The sequence below is a fragment of the Perca flavescens genome, chromosome 19, assembly GCF_004354835.1.
Source record: "Perca flavescens isolate YP-PL-M2 chromosome 19, PFLA_1.0, whole genome shotgun sequence".
NCBI lineage: Eukaryota > Metazoa > Chordata > Actinopteri > Perciformes > Percidae > Perca > Perca flavescens.
In genome coordinates, this window is record NC_041349.1 from 2,994,159 (window position 1) to 3,015,461 (window position 21,303).

General features: G+C 39.8%; 1 protein-coding gene across 3 annotated transcripts in view; it reads left to right on the top strand.

Moving 5' to 3' along the window:
• LOC114574043 (zinc finger protein 665-like) overlaps positions 1-21,090 on the top strand; it is an 88,766-nt gene extending 67,676 nt beyond the window's left edge. The window contains exons 1-5 of one of the 3 annotated variants that reach the window (XM_028606332.1): positions 384-518; positions 2,138-2,290; positions 11,687-11,943; positions 12,239-12,404; positions 18,668-21,090. In XM_028606332.1, the coding sequence (XP_028462133.1) occupies positions 2,198-2,290; positions 11,687-11,943; positions 12,239-12,404; positions 18,668-20,194 (2,043 nt within the window). In that variant the 5' untranslated portion in view covers positions 384-518; positions 2,138-2,197 and the 3' untranslated portion in view covers positions 20,195-21,090. Of the gene's footprint in view, positions 1-383; positions 519-2,137; positions 2,291-11,686; positions 11,944-12,238; positions 12,405-18,667 lie in introns of those variants that run through there. The other 2 variants (XM_028606333.1, XM_028606334.1) reach the window with 2 other exon arrangements.
• The last annotated feature ends 213 nt before the right edge of the window (positions 21,091-21,303 follow it).

A 21,303-nucleotide genomic window follows, 5' to 3' on the forward strand; every position in this document is an offset into this window, starting at 1 on the left:
AGTTAATAGGAAAACATAATACAGGAAATTGTGAGATTTATAATGTGCCAGAGACAGTGGAACACGTCTTTATGATGTGTAGGAAATTTAATAGAGAAAGGGTTTTTATGAAAAGGAAAATAGAGGGCAGTGGAGAAAGTTTTATTCTTAGAGATCTTTTGTCTAAGGGCTCTGATCATAGAGTAATAAAGTATATGCTTGAATTTTTAAAGAACACTGGACTCATTGACAGAATATAGGGTTATTTGTTTTATTTTTATCTTTTTCAAATTTTGTAGCTTGCATGCTACAGTATTTTCAAGGATGTAAGCCATAGTGATGATAATGCACAATTTATCTGGAGGGTGGCGGTAGTGCGCTAAGTTAGTCCGCATCCGCCGTTAAACAAGCAACTGAAGAAGAAGAAGAGGAAACCGGAAGTCTCGTTGTATGACTGTGATGTCAGTCAAACAACGTGGCTGGCGGCGGGATAGCTGTGCTGTTTGTTATTAGTGAGTTTGAAGAAGACAGAGCTCCAGGTAAACCCGCACACACTCAGCTAAACACTTTAAGAACTGCTCTTTTACACGGCACTCAGAGACAAGAGAAGACAGAGCTGCGCATGCGTTAGCTTCCCATTTGGCTGCTTAATGCTAACGGAGCTGAGCAGAAGCTAGCTAGCTCTTTCATATGGCTCTTTGTAGTTTAGCTTATTTAAAGCTAATGGACTTGCTCTTACTACTTGTTGTCTGGAGTTTACACCTCCAGGGTTGAAAGCACTTAACTGGAAGTCTCTTTGGATAAAAGCGTCAGCTAAATGACATGTAATGTAATGTAATGTAGCAGGCTAGCTAGTAGTTCATATTCATGTGTTGTTGCAACAACGACGCTGAAGTTAGCTTCCCATTCGACAGCTATGAATTGGATAAATCTGCTGAGAAACGAGTTTCAGACATTTCCATCTGTTGGGGGAACTAACCTGCACACGCATTACATATGGATCTGAACGTTCTCATCCCTTAAACCAGATATTTAAGTCTGTAAACTGTGTGAAAGTTATAAGATATAGTGTGTAGCCTTTGTTTGATATCAAGTGTCGGCAGAATCACTTTTTATTGAGTATCCTTTTAGTGAAATGCTCTGAGTGAATTTAAGCTGGGCTTTTATTGTGAAGGGTAGACACCAAAAAGCCAGTGTTTGTTTTTACCTTTTAGATTTATTCCTAGTTTAAATATGCAGTAGGTAAGTCTTATAAAACTAACTTTCTGTCATATTTGCTGAAACTAACCCTATGTTCCAGTAGAACTACATGAATTATGTAAAATAAAAACAGCTCCTCTGGCCCCACCATCAGCCTGTAGTGCCATTGGCAAAATTCCACTGCTCCCGGTCGATTTTCTCCAATCAGGGCCACAGGGGTGTCTATCTGCGTGTCAATCACTGCTCAGGTACATGCATATAATAGAGTTCTCCCCTCCTGCGCACGAGCTGCAGAAAGGTTTTCCAAAACTGCGTGAATATTGGAGTGGCTTTTTAGAAGGTGGCGTGAGCTGCGGGATTTTAAAGATCTGAAGAACGATGCAGGCTTAGCCACATTTCTTCTTGACATGTAACATAATTACCATGAATGATTTATCTTTCACTTGGTTATTAGTAGTCAAAAGTCCACAAAGCTACGTTGGTGAGGATAATAGTAACGTATGCACAGTGGTCGGTCTGATATGATACTGAAATGGCTAACGCTAGCCTGCTAGTTAGCATCGTTTTACTGTTGGTGAGTAAAGTTAACGTTGTGTTTAGTTATTGAAAATGTTGTCTGACATGCCTAGGCAGTTCTGTCAAACTCCGTTGTGTGGGAGGTGCTTAGGAGACGCTTTGGGCTGCAGCAGAAAGGGGGGAGGGACTGAGAAGTTGTCGATGTTCAAATTCGTTGGCAAAGTCCTGGATCTTCACAATCTTACCTACTGTAGCTTTAATATAATGCTATTTTCTCCAAACTACTCTGAGTTCATGTTGTAGCTAGGAAGGAGATGGACCAGTTTTCCAGCTGCTGCTTTGAGTTGTCAGCCTGTTGTTTTAGTTGTGTGTGGATGGGAGGAAAACGAGAGGAGACAGCAGCTCCTGAATATCTCTGGGGGCTTTGATTTGTCCTGAACAGAATCCAGAGTGAGTCCAGCAGCCCCAGTGGAGATCTGCTGGATCTCAGGACCAGAGAGGAATGGAGGAGGACAACCAGAACCAGGAGCAGCGGAGCACCGAGGTCCCCAGAAGACCAGCAGCAGACTGGGACTCTGATAGCAGCCATGTTCAGGTCAGTGTTCAGGACACAACAACCACTCTAAAGTAACAGAGGGCTATTTCACCAAACCTAGATAGTGGATTAGACCAGGATTTCCCAGGTATCCTGGATGTGTTAAGCCTTGACTTGGTTTCACTAAAGCAGAGGCAGATAACTTACTATAGAGATTTATTCTGTGCCGCTATCTAGACTACCAGACTTTCCTAACTAAGACAAAATAACAGAGATTTAATGTGTTGAATTCTTTTTTTTTTTATTACTTTATTACTAGTAACTGTATTTGGCATTATAAACTAAGACAGCAGATGATGAAATGCCTTCACATAGTACGTTGATATGTAAACTGTCGTTCAGAAAACAGGAGTGTTCAGGCTGCGGAGGTAATCAGACTGACTCTCTCTCTGTCTGTGTCTCTCTCTCTCTCTCAAAGCAGTTTACAGAAGGCAAGGCAGCTTTATTTATATAGCACATTTCAGCAACAGGGCAATTCAAAGTGCTTTACATAAAACATTAAAGAGCATACATCATACAGTGTCATCAATGCAACCTCAGTATAACAAATGTACAGTTATTTAAAGAAAGGCAACATCAAAAAGAAAGGTCTTTAGAGTTGCAGAGGACCTGAAGTTATCAGGAAGTAGACCTGTCCCAGACGACCTGAGAGGTCTGGGTGGGTCATAATGTAGCAGCAGATCAGAAATATATTTTGGCCCTAAACCGTTTAGTGATTTGTAAACCAGCAAAAGTATTTTGAAATCAATTCTTTGAGGCACTGGAAGCCAGTGTAGAGACTTCAGTACTGGAGTGATGTGATCCACTTTCCTGGTTTTAGTGAGGACTCGAGCAGCAGCGTTCTGAATCAGCTGCAGCTGTCTGAGGGAGTTTTTTAGGGAGACCTGTAAAGACACCGTTACAGTAGTCAAGTGTACTGATGATAAAAGCATGGACAAGTTTTTCTAAATCCTTTTGAGACATAAGTCCTTTAACCATTGATATATTTTTAAGGTGGTAATAGGCTGACTTTGTAAATGTCTTAATGTGGCTGTTGAAATTCAGGTCTGAGTCCATGACTACACCTTCCTACAGATTTCTGGCTTTGTCTGTTTTTAAAATTGTCGTTTGAAGCTGAGTGCTGACTTTAAATTGTTCTTTTGCTCCAAAAACAACCACCTCAGTTTTTTCATCATTTAATGTAAGAAAATTCTGGCACATCCAGTTGTTAATTTTTTCAATGCACTTAGTCAGTTGTTTTATTGGACTAAAGTCCCCTGGCGATAAGGTTATATAAATTTGTTTCAGAAAGAAGAAAGTCATAGCCTACATGTCATATATTAGATATATATGTGTCACATATATACTTTACTGATTGCAATACAACTATATTACAAAACAATTTAATTACACAACAGTAACCGTTTTTGTATAATATAGGGATGTAAACAGTTAATCGACTATCAATTAATTGTCGATAAGAATTTACTCAATTAAATTAATTGTCGGCTAATTCTAGGTCAGGAGCCTATTCAAAACGCATTGGGACAGGAATGTTTTTGGTTTCAGGAGAAGTAGCCTATATCATCATTTGACTGTTCTAAGGGACACCTCTAATTGTACTATCACCTTCCTCAGGGATGATTTCAGTTGTGTTCAGTTCTATATTTACAGTTTTTAGGGCTAGTAATCTTACTGTTACCTTTCTCAGACCACGGGGGATTATAAATGTTGCTGCTAATGTTTCCAGATAGTTTACCAGATTATTATATGTAGGCTTAATATAGTGTAGGCTAAGCCTACCCATATTGTTTAGATTTCTATTTAAAATGTATTTTTTGTTTTTGTTGTTTCACATTAAACAGGTGAACATGTGCACAATTATTTTTTATGTATTTTAATTGTCTGTGCATAATTTATTTTGTTAAACTACATAAATGCCATTATCTATACCATATCCCAACTGGTACAATAAAACATCAATTGAGCAATATAACATGCATTTTTATTCAGTATATAAGCAATATTTGGCTTTTTATGTTGAAGTCACTATTGATACCGTGAGAAATTTACATTCTCAGGAAAAAAGCTGCTATCAGTTAATCGTTAATCGATCGATAAAGTCAATCAACTAATGATTAATGAATTAATCGATAATTTGCATCCCTAGTATAATATAATTACTGTATAATACTAAACAAATCTGTAATTTTTGGGATCCTGAAGTGGTTGTGAGTCCCTCAGGCTGTGGCAGGCAGATACTAGTGATGGCAAACTGAAGCTTTCTAAACCAGTGAAGCTTTCAATCCAATTGTATCGAAAAAAGGTTCAATACTCAAAGCTTCAGTACTCTATGAGGACATCTGGGGGTGAACGGAAGAATAGCACTGTGTCACAAACTGTTTCACAGATGCTCCTGGGACGCGTTATGTTCCAGTCTACGATACGTATCGTGTGTTAATTGTATAAATAAAAATATTTGATCACGACAAAAATAAGATATTAGGCATGAATGTTTTTGAGTCGAAGGTGAATACATTTTGTGTATGAATTCATGGATAAATAATGACATAAATAACTAAGTAACATGAATTTCAAAACTCCGCACCAAGATTATTTATTATTTTTATTCAGAAACTTAACTGTCTGTAATGTAAATCCGAAAATACAAATACAAAATCATTAAAATCATGAACTCAGGTGATGACGGGAACTGGCTGCAGGACGACTCAATTTAAAAACCACCATGAACAGTTTTTAATGTTCAGTCAGACTATAACTACTCCAGAGTCTGCTCTTGAGACTTTGCTCTAATTTTCGGGATAATAAGGGTGGGATTCGGGACACCTGCTTGGAATCCGGGACGATCCCGAATTTTTCGGGACGGTCCCAAATTTTTTTCGGGACGTCTGGTCACCCTATTTGGGACAGTAATGGTCATTCTGGACAATAACTGTGCTCGTGGACAGGTCATGGGGATATTATTGTGCTTGGTGACAAATGTTTGTGGGAATAGACATCAAATGTCATCTTTATTCCGAAACAGCATTTTTTCCACTGTTCCAGGGCTGAGCCTATTTCTTTTCTTACCTGCAAAAAAAATTCTACTCGCTATAAACTTTCTATAAACTCTCTATGCTAATCGCTATAACAATCGCTATAATAATTGCTATAATAATCTCTCTATATTCACTAACTCTCCTGACTCTGCTACTGCAACAACCCACAAATATGCACCCTGTGTCGCACTATTTGTAAAGCTTTGAATTCCTCCGATGTGTGTGTGTGTGTGTTGTAGTAAAGAGAAAGAATGGGAGAAGGAAGTTTGTGTGAGGTGGACCTGGTCACCACAGACCCAAATGTGGCACATTATGTTTGGCACATTGTATGGGTCACTTCTTATATCATAACAAGGTAATACAATGTGTAATCAAGTGATAACTGATTAACAGTAATGTAAATGCTAAATGTCCTAATACCTGTTGATACTACAATAATGGAAAGTATAGGCTCTTAACCTTGCAGTTTTGCACATCATTCTCCATTTCTTTGCACAAAACTCTCCAGAAAGTGCCATTTGATGGTTTATTTTTCAAAAACTTTTCCCGGGGGGCCATACCCCCGGACCCCCTGAGGTGAGCTCCCCCACAGAACAAATCCCAATTTTACACCTGGTCTTTAGTTAGGTCTTTATTAGTTGTTGCAACATAAAGTGTAATTGTATTTGCTAAATCACCCATCAAAACGGTACTATTACTGGGTGCACGGTATATTTTCCTGCTTTTTTGTCCTATGCCAATCACACCTATGACCTGGCTTTATCATATGTTCAGATCTATCTACCGAAAATATATGCAAAATTATACATATTTAATGAGATAATGCCTAATTTGCATAATTAAACATACAAATTTCAAAACATGTAATACATTTTTTATATACTTGTGTAAGAAATAAACTGAGGAAGTTTCATTGTTATATCTGTTATTTTAAAATTGTACCCTATTCACCTGTAGTGTCTCGCCTTAAGAAAGATTTTATTGTGCATACAGAATGTAATTAAACTTCCTAAAATACATTAAAATAAATCAAATGTAACCGTAGAAACAAAATAGTGTATTGGTCAAACATACAATAGTAACCAAACATGTAAAACATTAAGTACAAAGTCCTGCAAACAGGAATTCAAAATAAAACCTAGCAGCTGAACCTGAGAATAAACTAATAAAAAGTTGGTCACACATCCAAATAATAACCAAACATTGTAAACATGTGGTACAGTGTCACACCACTCATGACCTGGGAATGCTGACTTAATCAGCAATGGTAAATTCTTTCTCATGAAGACAAGCATGCCTGCTCTCTCTGCTGTAAGTCTATTTCTCTTTTCATCCCAAATGTTGGACTCTGTGCTGAACACTCTCTCTCTTTCTACACTAGTGCAGGGGGCACACAGGTATTTTGTGGCAGTGGCATCAAGACAAGGTGATCGGTCTTTGTTGACTTGAATAAAAAAAAGTTTTTACCTACTGTAACCATTTAGAGGTGGGGAACAGAAATGGATTACTCTATAAAATGATTAATTATGGCCAGTGGGATCAGAAGTTCTATGTTCGACTACGGAGCCCAGGATTAACCAAACAATACACCACGAATGACTCAAACACAGTTATACTTTCTTTGAGAAACTAAATCGCTTCCCTTTTATTACATGGGTGGGAAGGATAGCCAAAAAACATATGAAAATTACACACTTTAAAATTGCACAAATCTTACCCGGGTAAGTAGAAAAAATAAAAAATGTAAACAAAACTCACAGCTGTGATTTAAAGTTCGGAATTCCCCCCCCTGTTCTCAGTCACTTCAATTCTGTTTCAGTTTAAGTTCAGTTCGGTCCACTGTGGAAGTGGAGAGAGTTTGTCCTACCGCACAGTTGTTGTTGGTGGGTGTGTGTGTGTGTGTAATGAAGTGTTGAATTCTGCAGGCGCCGTATCTCTAGTTCTCCTCTGGGCTGTGGCTCGCCATCAATGTCTCGATCCAGGCTCCAACATCCAGGTAGATCAAAGGTTCAAAGGGTCCAACAAAAAAACCTGACCTACAGTGAGTAAGGTCAGAACAATCATTTAGCTTTTTTCTTTTAGCTTTCAATCATGAACTAGAATATAATTCATTTTAAATCATCATATCATTAAACTGAACAATCATTGTAATACGATATCACAATATCGGTAACAAACTATTCTCAAAATATGCTTAGAGATAATGATTGAAAAACCTCTTCAATATAATATCAAAATACTGCTTCCACATAATAGTTAGAACACAAAATAACAAACTAGTAAGCAGACACACTTTGTGTACCCTTGGCCATGTGAAGGCATGTTTAAACACATCTCAAATAAAATGTAACACATAAGGATAATTTAAATATTAATGTACCCAAAATACACAGATAATTATTTAAACAAACATATTACACAGCACGGGATTAAGTCTGCAGCTTTAATATACCACCATGGTAAAACCGATCTCTCACCGATGCGTTTTCTTCGTGAGGGACACGTCAGTTCTCTCCGGCTGCACTCTCACAGGTCCAGGGCTCCACACTGGATTGTTTTTAAGAGTTTTTAATCCGAGTTTTAACAACTTTCATTGGAATGTCTTCATGAGGTAGGTATCGTTCGAAGCGGGGTTTGCTCTCTGTTCTTCCAACAGCTCAAGAGGAAGTGAACTCTGCTCCGTGCAGGTCAACAGTCTTGAGCTTCTTCTTGATTGGCTGACAGTACGTCCCCAACCCACCTCCTTCAAAATAAACTTCCTATTTATTTTCTCTCTCACTTGAATTGCTTTTTAAACAAATGTTTTTAATCTTTAACATTAATAACATACTGAATGAATTGACTTTTTAATATATACTTGGCTCTTAATATAGATTTTTAACCTTGGTTACACTACACCTTACTCTTGTTTAAAATCATTTACATAATATATATGGAGTGTGCAAAGGTGACGTTGTATTTAGGTGCTGGTGCACCTAAATAAAAAAGTTAGTCGCACCAGTGCAACCAAGGCAAAAAGTTAGTCTGGAGCCCTGGCTACATATATATCTGTAGTGAAGCTCATTGCCTTTATACCTTTACCGTAATTCTTCAAATAAAAACCTGGAAGAAACCGAAGGATGAGCTGACAAGATTAGCCAACAAGAGCAGAGCACGGCTAGCTGGAGGTGGGAGGAAACAAGTTAGCCTGGAGCGAGAAACAAAGCTAGCTAGCTACCGTCAGTAAAGTTAATCAGATACTGGTACATGTGTTTTACTAAACTACTGTATGCTCTTACAGTAATCTACCAGCAATACTGTAGTACCTCTATTTTAAATAAATACCCGGTCCATTTACAGGATTCAAAATGACACAAAGCTGATGTTTGATTCATTCTGACCCAAATTGCTTTGACGCCCCACTCGCTGTTGTTGCATATGGTCATAGATATACGGTACGTCAGTATATAGATCTATGGTATATCGTGATATTTTTGCAAATGTTTCTTAAAAAATGAATGATCTCTGTCCACTGGAACGCTATGGCTTTTCATTTTAAACAGTTTATTTAAAACAATTATACTTATCAAACAGATGGAATTAGAAATAAAGGCCTTCCTTTAATAAAAGGCTGCTTCAAATACAAGCCTGGTATCTTCTGCAGTTCAGGTAAATAAAGGCCCCAGCTTTTATTTGAGGAATTACTGTAATCTCTTTTGAGATGTGTTTGCACACTTCTTTGTACAGTTCTGGCAGCGCAGTCTCTGAAAAATACTTGCATGATGGAAGAGAGTACCTTGGCTCCAAGTATTCCAGTATGCGACGGAAGCCCTCATCTTCAACCGCTGACATTGGTTGAGCATCTAAAACAATGAATACTAAAACTTTCTGTGTTGTTGCCAATGCTTTCAACAGGGCTTCAGACTAACCTTTAGACTAACTACTAGGAGCTTTGTAGCCGCTAACTAAAAAAATCTAGGGCCACAGGGAGAAAATTTAGGGCCGCACAACTTAACTCGACCTGCAACGCAATTTTCACACCAAAGTGATGAGACGTAATACGTCTCCACAACAGCAGGCAGAAAACCGGCAGCTGATTGGACAAACGCGTCACATGGGTCTGGTTTCTCAGGAAATTCAAAGACATGGTGGCTTGTTCAGAATACAATCTCATATTGTACTAACATAGTTCACCGAAACGTGTTTTTGAAAATGGTGAAGAAAAGAGAGAAATAAGCCGTGCAGTTGCTGAATCTGTCTTCTTTTCAGATCAACAAAGGTCAGTTTAAAAGACTTTCGTCAGATTTTGAGAGACAGTCACACTCATTCCGCTCTCCGTTTCAGTTTAGCACTCTACCAATCAGATGGGTCATTTGAGTCAGACTGCCGGCAGTGCACTCCCCGCCAATTCAACATGTCAAATCAGCCAAAATGAAGGCGTCTGGACCTTAAGGTGTTTAAACTTCCGTGGATCGGGGAGTATCTAGGCTAAGTACTTATCGAACTCCCTGTGTGGGAAATATTGAGTAATAAGGGAGCCAGAGAGAGAGGAGCTCAGAACATTCACATAAGCACTATTGGTTTATACGAGCTAAATAGTTCTATATTTAGCATGTGTAATTGTTCTTCATATAAGCAGTCTCCGCTCTCTGCTGTCACATTTCTACCTCTCTCAACCAAGTGAGGGAGCACTACAGCAGCGTGTGGCAAATTTCGGAGCGGACGTTTTAAAAATGCAAATACACTACACACTGCCGAGGTCTATCAACAGAGCACCGTCGGCCGGAAGTGCACGTAAGCCGTGTTGAGACGTAAACAAAGTGAGGGAAAGAGAGGAAGGCTAACGGTAGGCTAACTGTACGTACACACCTCCGCCAACTTAAGCTTCTAAAGTTACCGGAAGTTATTCATTTTTAATGGAAGCAGGCAAATCTGTCGGCGTCGCGTTTGGAGCGACCAGAGCATCAATCAGGAAGTTTAAAGTAGGTCAACTTTATGGTAATAAGCTATGACGTAGCTCAGCGGCAAACGCCAGCAACCAATCGGAATATAGACGTTGTTCGCGCTGGTTGATCCTGGAGAAACATATGTTGTAAACTTTCATTCCTACTAAAACACTGGTTCCGAGGAAAAGCTCATAATCACCATTGCTGGGTTACCTATCATTTATGATATGAGGTTGTTTGCGTATAGGGTCCAGTTAACGGTGAAGTCCTGCATGGATCAACAGCTGGCTGCTTGCTGTGCCTGCATTCGCTGCGGTTCAGCGGCTAACAAGCAAGTTAACTGCTAACAGAAACCGCTGCGACCAACAAATACAAATTTCTGTCATTATATATTACATATATATGTAATAATTTAATTAAATTTTTCTAGTGTCAATGTATTGGCCGTGCAATGGCTGATTGTGCTTTTTTCATGATTGACCATAGAATGCTGCCACGTCAGAGAGGCCAAAGCGTCAAAAAGCTTCCCCGTACTTTTTGACAAGTGTCCTTGACGGGGTGGCCAGGGCTTCTTTGCAGCTCAAGTCGGTGGTGGTGTACGTACAGTAAGGCAAACTCATTATCGGCTATCACTACGCAGCATTTCCTTCGCCAATGTACGTCTCAGTGTCTTTAGCAAACAAATGGATGATCTTCGGCTCTTCGGATCACCACTCGTAAATGTATTATGGATGGCAACCGCATGATTTTCACAGAAACATGGTAACCACAGCACGTGCAGACGATGAGTGTGGTGCCGCAACCGGCAGTGCCGTTAGTTTTTCCTTTGATTAACATGTCACAGCATATGTAACAGGCCCCGGGCATGAGGCCTGTGTTTAATGGTGAGCCGGTAACAGGTATTGCGTTTCCTTCTCTCGCTTCTGCCAGACTTTTTATGTACTATTTTAGATATAAACATGTACTTTATCATATGTTCTCAATTTCACATTCCTTCTCATATGAACATCATAAAGTAAGTAATCACTTACTTTATCAGTAAGTAATAACCATAATCACCACATAACGTTTCCCAAATAAACATCATTTTCAGAATCAATGTGTTATGTTTGTCTTCATATCCAAATGAAAGTAAAATACACTTTTTCCCAAACTTCTGTGGTCTGCGAGGCTACTGTGCATGTAGCTTATAGCTCCAGTTAATGACGTTTTGGCTTATATTTTAGTAGTTATTTCAGTTTTAATGCACGAGATACTTCGCACTCTGAAGTCCTATGGATTGGTCACCTCATCAGCCCTTGAATTTTCTCCATTCAAACAGAACATTTTAATATAGTAAAACATGGTAAAGTATAATTCACTCCCACCTCCCATTAGTTCCTCTAACCCTTGTATCATTATCTCTACATGTTTCCCCCTTGGGTCTACCAAAGGAGCCCTCAGTAGACGTCAAGCTGGCACCCGTAGCAGGAAAGAAGGGCAACAAGGCTGAGGAGGAGGAGCAGCCTGCAGCAACTCCTGCAGCAGCAGTAAAGGAGGAAGAGGAGGAGGAGGAGGTGCAGCAGCCTCTAGCACCTCCTGCAGTGGCAGTGAAGAAGGAAGAAGAGGAGTATGTGGTGGAGAAGGTTTTGGACCGCAGAGTGGTGAACGGAAAAGTAGAGTTTCTGCTGAAATGGAAGGGGTTCTCAGAGTAAGTACGAGTCTATAATGTTAATAACTGGTGTTCTTGTGTGTGTGTGTATGTATATATATATATATATATATATATATATATATATATATAATAAAAAATTTACATTTCGGCATTCTATCATGCCCTCAAAGTTGAAGATTTGGTATTTTGACATTAAGTTGCAGACCTGCAAATAAACTTACGAAATCGCATTAGAAAAAAGGAATAATACAAATTAACAATTAGAGTGAGAATGTATTGCCTAAAAACAAAGCCTGAGGAGATTTTCTTCTGTCTGCACTCACCTTTCCAGTGAGGATAACACATGGGAGCCGCAAGACAACCTGGACTGCCCCGACCTTATCGCTGAGTACATGCAGAAACCCCAGGAGAAGGAGGAGAAGAAGGAGGGCAAGAGGAAAGTAGTCAGTGAGGCCTCTGGAGACTCAGAGGAGCGAGTGAACAAGAGGAAGATGGAGGTGAGTGAAGGAAAGAGGTTACTCCAGACTGAAGAGTCCCAGAAATCTAATCTCAATATTAATGAATGCACACAGAGGGTTTCACAAATGTCTTTTAGGATTTATATATAAATTACTCTCCACATAGCAATATGCACATGCATATACATACATGCAAAATAGTAGGGGTTTAATTTGGGTCACGGTTTTGAGTCACAGATCGGATACATTTTTCTGATCAGCCCAAAAAAGGGTGAAATTTAAATGATTTATTAAAAAATCTATCATTAACATAAGCTGCTGCCACTTGCCAGGACCCTCTTGTAAAAGAGATTTGTAATCTCAAGGACTTTTTTTCCTGGTTAAATAAAGGTTTGAATGAAACTTATTTCACCAGTAAATTGCTGTTGAACAATAAAAACAGATGAGAATAGGGTATTTTACAATAACTTTGACGTTATAGGCGTTTATTTCACCGATCGTAGTTTTAATAACTCAACAAATTATAATTACACACATTAAAACATTAACTGGAACCAGTGGTAAAATATTGCTGGCGTAACAAGCTCGCTGACCGCGCTCTCACTCACACACACCGGCCATTAGCAGGAAGATGGGAGCTGCAGGCCCTGGAGCTCTGTCAGGGCGGCATTGTTTGGTCCATTAACCCCACAAAACAGTGACTTTGTGCGGGTATGGAGTGCTGTGAGCTGCCAGCCGCGACGGAGCTCCATCTACCTCACAGCAGGCCGGGGTCTGTGAAGGAAGGCAGGCTGGGCGGCGAGGCAGCACGGGCCGCTGAACTCCTTGAGATTTGCCCGACTTAATCAGCAGACTAAGCTGACCTCAGATCAGTTGTGTAGCCTATGCAAATGTTGCGGCGTGACAAAGAGAGAGACTAGTGCCAAATGAGGAGGAGCCGCCGAGTTGACGTCAACTAGGCGGCTTGTTGAGATTTGCCCGTTTTCAGAGTTTCAAATAGGGAGATTTACAGAGGAAAGAGGTGTCATTGGGATTTTGAGCTTCTATGTATGTCCTAGTTACCCATTAAATTACTAATTATTCAACTATGACAAGGTAAAATTGGATACCCAGGGCTCGGTTGACACCTATCGCCATTTCTAGCCACTGGGGGACCATAGGCAGGCTGGGGGAACTCATATTAATGTTATAAAACCTCAAAGTGTAATTTTCATGCCATGGGACCTTTATAAAGATTTGTATGGCAAAATTCCACTAATTTGTATTGAAAGCCATGAATTACAGACAAAATATGCTTTAGGTTCAATGTAAGATCCATGAATCACACTGTGCAACATCCAAAACTCATTATTGCTTCAGCCACATTGATCATAACATCCAAAACATGTCAACATGGCCTTCAACTGAAGACCATTACATCACAAGCTTCAAACTGGCACAACACAACCATTACACAGCCTAGTTCCCCCAAGTTGGCTTACAGTCTATATATCCATGCCTGCTAGGGCTGGGCGATAGGGAGAAAATCCGATATCACAATATTCTTGACCAAATACCTCTATCGATATTGCGGCGATATTCTAGGCTTGACAATTGGTGCTTTAACAAAATAGCTTCACACTTAGATTTTAGATAATTCAATTCAATTTTATTTATAGTATGAAATCATAACGAGTTATCTCGAGACACTTTACAGAGAGTAGGTCTAGACCACACTCTATAAATTCCAAAACCCCAACAATTACAGTAATTCCCTCAAGAGCAAGCATTAGCAGTGGCTGTTGCGACTAGGGTTGGGTATCGTTTGGTTTTTTTCCGATACCGGTGCTAAATCGGTACTTTTAAAACGGTGCCGGTGCCTAAACAGTGCCTGAACCGATACTTTTTAAGAAAGTTAAAAAAAAAAATAAAGAAGGGTACTAAACAACAGTCGGCGACATTTACGAACAACATGTTTATTGCTATGGCCATATGGCCAAAATAAATGATTTATTAGTAATGTAATAACTATAACTTATAATAAACAATGACTTATTTCACCAGTAAATTGCTGTTGAATGACAAAAACAACCACCAGGTGGGAAAAGTGTATTTTACAACAACTTTGAATGCACCGCGAAGCTGTAGGTTACCAGTTTCAGTGAACGCACCGTCTGTGTTTTTCCAACGTCGGCAGCTGCTGCGCTGCAGAGCACCCTGTTGCGTCCCGGTGTTGAAATCCAGTCACACTTTACACTGTTTAACGTTTGCTGTCAGCACTTTAACTGTGATTAATCCAGCTGCTAGCTAAAGGTAGGCTAACATTACCTGCTGTCCAGTGTAGTGTAAAGTCAGGCACCGAAATTTTCGTTCTTATTCGGTCTCGTTACTACCGTTTACGTCGGAACCGGTGCCCTATTGGCACAGAGTTTCGGTACCCAGCCCTAATTGCGACAGTGGCGAGGAAAAACTCCCATTTTGGGAAGAAACCTCGGCAGACCCAGACTCTTGGTAGCCGGTGTCTGACGGGGCCGGTTGGGGGTGTGATGAACAGTGGCAAATAATAGTAATATTGAACATAATGGAACAGTGAAGGTCACCATGGAAGTTCATATCATAGCAGGGCACATTGTGTCATACTGATAATCATCAGTAATGTGGACATAATGTCTTAAGTGGGGGAAAGGCAAATAATTGAACAGCTAGAACAGTCTGGTAAGTTCAGAAAAGTAAATCCCTTTACTGTAATGCAGCCTTTAAAACCAGTAAAAGACAACACTTATGTCATATCACGATATTACGATATCCAAAATCTAAGAAGAAATCTAGTCTCCTATCACGATATCGATATGATATTGATTTATTAACCCCAATAGCCACACCATATGTTGGGCCCTCCTCCATCTCCTGCGGGTGTCTTTTCAATTTTTTGGCTGTGCTTACACTTTTACTGCTCTGCTTTGCACTGGCGGAATGGACACAATTGGCTTTTGAGATCCTGACCATGTCATCATCCTTCATTGCATTGGCAAGCTGTGCTCTGAAGCCACAATTTTTCCATCACAGCCAGCATGGCAGAGGCACCCTCATTAAATATAGAAATAGACATACTGGCAGCAGCCTCAACCCTGCTTTTCCCCACAAACACTGTTTTTGGACATCGGGCCCAAATGACCGAGTTGAGGCATTTGTTGGAATTCTGAGTGCCTCCATGCTGCATGTGCTTGAACAGACTGTCACTGGACATCCAGTGAAACACAGGGATGACCTTCTTATGAATCATTCAAAAGAGAGAATATTTTAGAACATTGGAGAAAGCAAACAAAGTATGTAGACTAAATTGTTTCAGATTATCTGCACACTCAGAGATACGAAGGAGATTTACTATTTGAAAAAAAAGCCAAAAACATAAAACTTCCCAAAGTTAACTCCAGACAAGAAGCCGGAAGTTCTCCTAGGAGAGGTGACGCCAGCTCCACTGACAGCTAAATATGTATCTGCCTACTAGGGCTGCAACTAACGATTATTTAGATAATCGATTAATCTGTCGATTATTTTTTCGATTAATCGATGAATCGGATTAAAAAAAAACAACTAAAAAAACAATTTACATCAACTCAATACATACTTACACACACAAAAAGCTGTCTGTTTGTAGTCCAACTAGTTTGCTACTAATCTTTGGAAACTTAGCTGCTGCCGGACACGAACCGGCTCCTCCCCCCAGCATGGCTACTTAATATGCACGTGAATGACGTCATCATGCCGGTGATGTCTGCATTCTTTATTCTTTCTCCTCACCATAGATATATCTATGCTCCTACTGTGTATTAGGCTTCTGAAAATGTGTCCCCCAGAACAGTGCAGTTGAATAGCCCTGCTGTCAGCTTTGTACCGTCAAACTTACCCTCTGGTCAGTGAACAACTCTTTTGCATTTCCAGTGCAAAGAGCCAGAGGCAAGAAGGGGAAGGGGGCGAAAAAGATTAACATTTGTGCCACCAAAAATGTACTTTTTTTTTTTTTTTTTTTTTTTTTTTTTAAGGGTCATGGAATTTGGCATTACATTTTTTTGCTTTTTCTAAAAAAGGAAACCTGTCTTTTTGTATACATACAAAAGACAGCAATAATAAATATTTACTATTGCTGTTAAGTAATACTCAATATTTCTTACTAAGCATTTCCAGGGCTCGACATTAAGGCTTGTCCGCTTGTCCGGGACAAGTGGATTTTTTATAGGGCAAGTGGAAGAGAAATTGACTTAAACTCAAACAAAATAAAATGCCATGTTAGTTCACGTTATGTGCCACTCATTACGTCTATGTTACCGATTTGAAACGATACATTTTTTTCCCCACAATCCCAGGCAGCAGACCCAGCGGTAGCCGGTCAGCGCGCCGCTAACGTTAGACCCAGCCCACTGTTCAGCTCGTTCTCTGTAAGCGATGCAGCATGAAAGCACGGTGAACCTGCCGGTGTTAGTTAGCTAATGTTAGCTTGCTAACTCCGCCTTAACGTTACGTCCTCGCCACGTCGTTGACAGAAAACGAGAGACCTGGTGCTAATATGGCACCGGTGCCTTAATGACCGTTATCTACTGGACCGAATTGCAACGCAGATTTCGGTGCCACTGAAATGCCAGCGCTTCTCTCTGAGGGAACCTAAACATTGCCGCATGTCACGCTAGTTAACACTACAATTGGCAGCAGGTAACGTTAGCCTACCGTTAACTAGCAGCTAGAGTAAACACAGTTAAAATGCTGACAGCTAAACTAAAGTGTCTGTCTGTATTTCACTGGAGAGGAACGTATGACGTTGTAGCTGCTGTTGTCGGAAAAACACAGATGTTGCGTTCACTTGAAATTGGCCTCGCCATACTCATGCTGCATTCAAAGCTGTTGTAAAATACCCTTTATAATACCCAAATAAATAGTTAATAGTTAATTATTTTAGATATACCGGTAGTATAAGTTCAAGTTTAAGTCACCACTACGTCTGGTCAAAATATTGACTTAGTATCTCAGAATATAAACTAAGAATCTCAAAGTAATGAGAAAATGTAAAATATTGCTTTAGAATCTCAATATATTGACTTATCCCAAAATATTGACTTAGTATCTCAATATACTAACTTAGTAACTCAGAATATTGACTAAGAATCTCAAACCAATGAGAACATTTAAAATATTGACTTACAATCTTAATAAATTGACTCAACATCTCAAAGTATCGACTTAGTATCTCAATATATTGATTTAGTAACTTAGAATATTGACTGGGAATCTGAAAGTAATGACAAACTTTAAAATACTGACTTAGAATCTCAATATATTAACTTCTGCACACCGGCGTGAAGTCTGGAGATCCTTTTTTCTTGTTGAATGGGAAATCTATTGATGGGGCACGTTTGTTTCTACTGTTTGAACTGAATTTTATAATGCTGATAGTGTTTGGATGCTTTAAACGGTTTGTTCGAATTCTGCATTAGCAAAATAAAATGACTCTTTACCCGGACAAGTGACTTTTGTGCATGGACAAGTGAAACGTAAATGTACTTGTCCGAAGGACAAGTGCCTCAAAAAGTTAATGTCAAGCCCTGATTTCTTATCCGATTAATCGATGGAATAATCGGTAGAATACTCGATTACTAAAATGATCGATAGCTGGACCCCTAATTAGAATAGTATATATGACATGTAGGCTATGAATTTCTGTAAACTGCTTTGAGAGCAAGAGAGCGATCGATCGAGTGTTTCTGATTGCTGTTTTCCTCCGCTGTCTGAAAACTCCGACGTACTATGTTGACATCAGCTGTCTTAGTTTGTAATCCCCTGTGTGTTCTTGCTAATGACAACTAATTTTGTCTTCTGAGATGAGTTTCGACACACACATATTTTGACATTCTGAACTACCGCGGAAATTACTTTTACAATTGGTTTCAGATAAAAACTAAATTACCATATTTTAGAGAGAGAGAGAGAGCGCTTTCCAACCAAGTCTGAAAGAAAACGGGTTATTGAAGACAAATAGCCCACAATCTCAAAATTGACCAGTGAGAACCCAACTGATGTTTTTGCCTGCCGTGTCTTGCCTTAAAGAATGAAAAATACCCAGAATGTATGAATGTTTTGTTATTTCACAGTAACCATGGAATTTCTAACTGAAAGTAAAACTGAAGCAAGTGCGCACATGATTTAGTTTTGAACATTGTTCCCTTTCAGTCGAATGGGGAGACTTATAAGTTATGAAGAGTACATTTCTTTCCATAATAACATGTCTGCAACCGGCACACACTAACTCTTTCTCGGTTTGTCTGTTGCTATAGAAACGGGGAGGAGAGGGACCCACATGTCACCACTGTCAACACTGTGACAAATCTTTTACATCTGTAAACATTCATCAGAGAGTTCACACTGGACAGAATCTACACAGCTGTGATCAATGTGGGGCAGCTTTCACACATCAGGGTACCCTAAACAGACATCAACCCATTCACACTGGAGAGAAGCCTTACAGCTGTGATCAATGTGGGGCAGCTTTCACACAACATAGTACCCTAAATAGCCATCAACGCATTCACACTGGAGAGAAGCCTTACAGCTGTGATCAATGTGGGGCAGCTTTCACACGACAGGATATCCTAAGACAACATCAACGCCTTCACACTGGAGAGAAACCTTACAGCTGTAATCAATGTGGGGCAGCTTTTACACAACGGAGTAGCCTAAAAAGCCATCAATGCATTCACACTGGACATAAGCCGTACATATGTGATCAATGTGGGGCAGCTTTCACACAACAGAGTCACCTAAAATTACATCAACCCGTTCACTCTGGAAATAAACCGTACAGCTGTGATCAGTGTGGGGCAGCTTTCACACAACAGGGTACCCTAAACAGACATCAACGCATTCACAAGGGAGAGATGTACAGATGTGATCAATGTGGGGCAGCTTTCACACAACAAAGTACCCTAAAAAGCCATCAACGCATTCACATTGGAGAGAAGCCTTACAGCTGTGATCAATGTGGGGCAGCTTTCACACGACGGGATACCCTAAGAAAACATCAACGCCTTCACACTGGAGAGAAACCTTACAGCTGTGATCAATGTGGGGCAGCTTTTACACAACGGAGTAGCCTAAAAAGCCATCAATGCATTCACACTGGACAGAAGCCGTACAGATGTGATCAATGTGGGGCAGCTTTCACACAACAGAGTCACCTAAAATTACATCAACCCGTTCACTCTGGAAATAAACCGTACAGCTGTGATCAGTGTGGGGCAGCTTTCACACAACAGGGTACCCTAAACAGACATCAACGCATTCACAAGGGAGAGATGTACAGCTGTGATCAATGTGGGGCAGCTTTTACACAACAGAGTACCCTAAAAAGCCATCAACGCATTCACACTGGAGAGAAGCCTTACAGCTGTGATCAATGTGGGGCAGCTTTCACACGACAGGATACCCTAAGGAAACATCAACGCCTTCACACTGGAGCGAAACCTTACAGCTGTGATCAATGTGGGGCAGCTTTTACACAACGGAGTAGCCTAAAAAGCCATCAATGCATTCACACTGGACAGAAGCCGTACAGATGTGATCAATGTGGGGCAGCTTTCGCACGACAGGATACCCTAACAAAACATCAACGCCTTCACACTGGAGTGAAACCTTACAGCTGTGATCAATGTGGGGCAGCTTTTACACAACGGAGTAGCCTAAAAAGCCATCAATGCATTCACACTGGACAGAAGCCGTACAGATGTGATCAATGTGGGGCAGCTTTCGCACGACAGGATACCCTAACAAAACATCAACGCCTTCACACTGGAGAGAAACCTTAAAGAACAATGTGGAAAAACTTCTCACACCAGTAATCTTAAGACACCACCAGCGCCTTCACACTGCCTCCTTGTCAACATGTTTCCGAGCCAAGCTGTTTCCTCCTGCCTCCTCCTCATGCCCTGATAGCTGTGTTGTTATATTCTGATCTTCTCTCCACATTGAGGGCTGACCAGCTGTAACTTTATCTTCTGAACAGCATGTATGTTATCCTGGCTACAACTACATATTACGCTACCTCCCTTTGAAGGGATTAATTCCGGTCACAATTAGCTTTTATTTCTGTAATAAAATATTTTGAGTTCAGCGTTCAACTGCTCGGGCTATGTAACTAACGTTGCAACGAAGGAGTATGTGGCTATAGCACTATATACTATTTATACATATTGGCAGGTAAACAGCAGACTCTAATACCATTGTTTTCAATTCATTCATTTTAATTTGTCTTAATTAATGTGTAGTGCCCTATCCATAGTTGTTATTCACTTGACAAATCAGTAAAGCTTAACTATATGATACACAACATACAAGAGGTTAGTTAATAAATATATTTATGGAACACTTTGAAATGCTGAATCTGATCCTGGGCAGTTGCATGGTCCATGAACTGCTCCATATTATCTTGACTGGACGTGGTCATTTAACCAATAACGCACATGCAAGTCCAGTTGTTTGCTTTTGGTTGTCTGGTTCAATGTCTCGTTGAACATAATTACAAACACACCGCATTCAAGTCTTAAATTTAATTTTAGAAGTGGTCTTAAAAAGTCTTAAATTTAACTTGTTTATACCTGTAGCCACCTTGTGTTTACTGTATGCTCTTATTGTAATCTACCAGCAATACCGTAGTACCTGTATTTGAAATAAATACCCCGTACATTTACAGGGTTCAAACTGACACAATGGTGGTGTTTGATAAATTCTGGTTTATTTACTTTATTATATAAAATGATTATACTTCTCAAACAGATGGAATTAGAAATAAAGGCCTGCCTCTAATAAAAGCCTGCTTCAAATACAAGCCTGGTACCTTCTGCAGTTCAGTTTCAAACATTGTGTCATTTATTAATATGCATTCGTGTCTAAATGACATATAAAAATATTTTCCTAT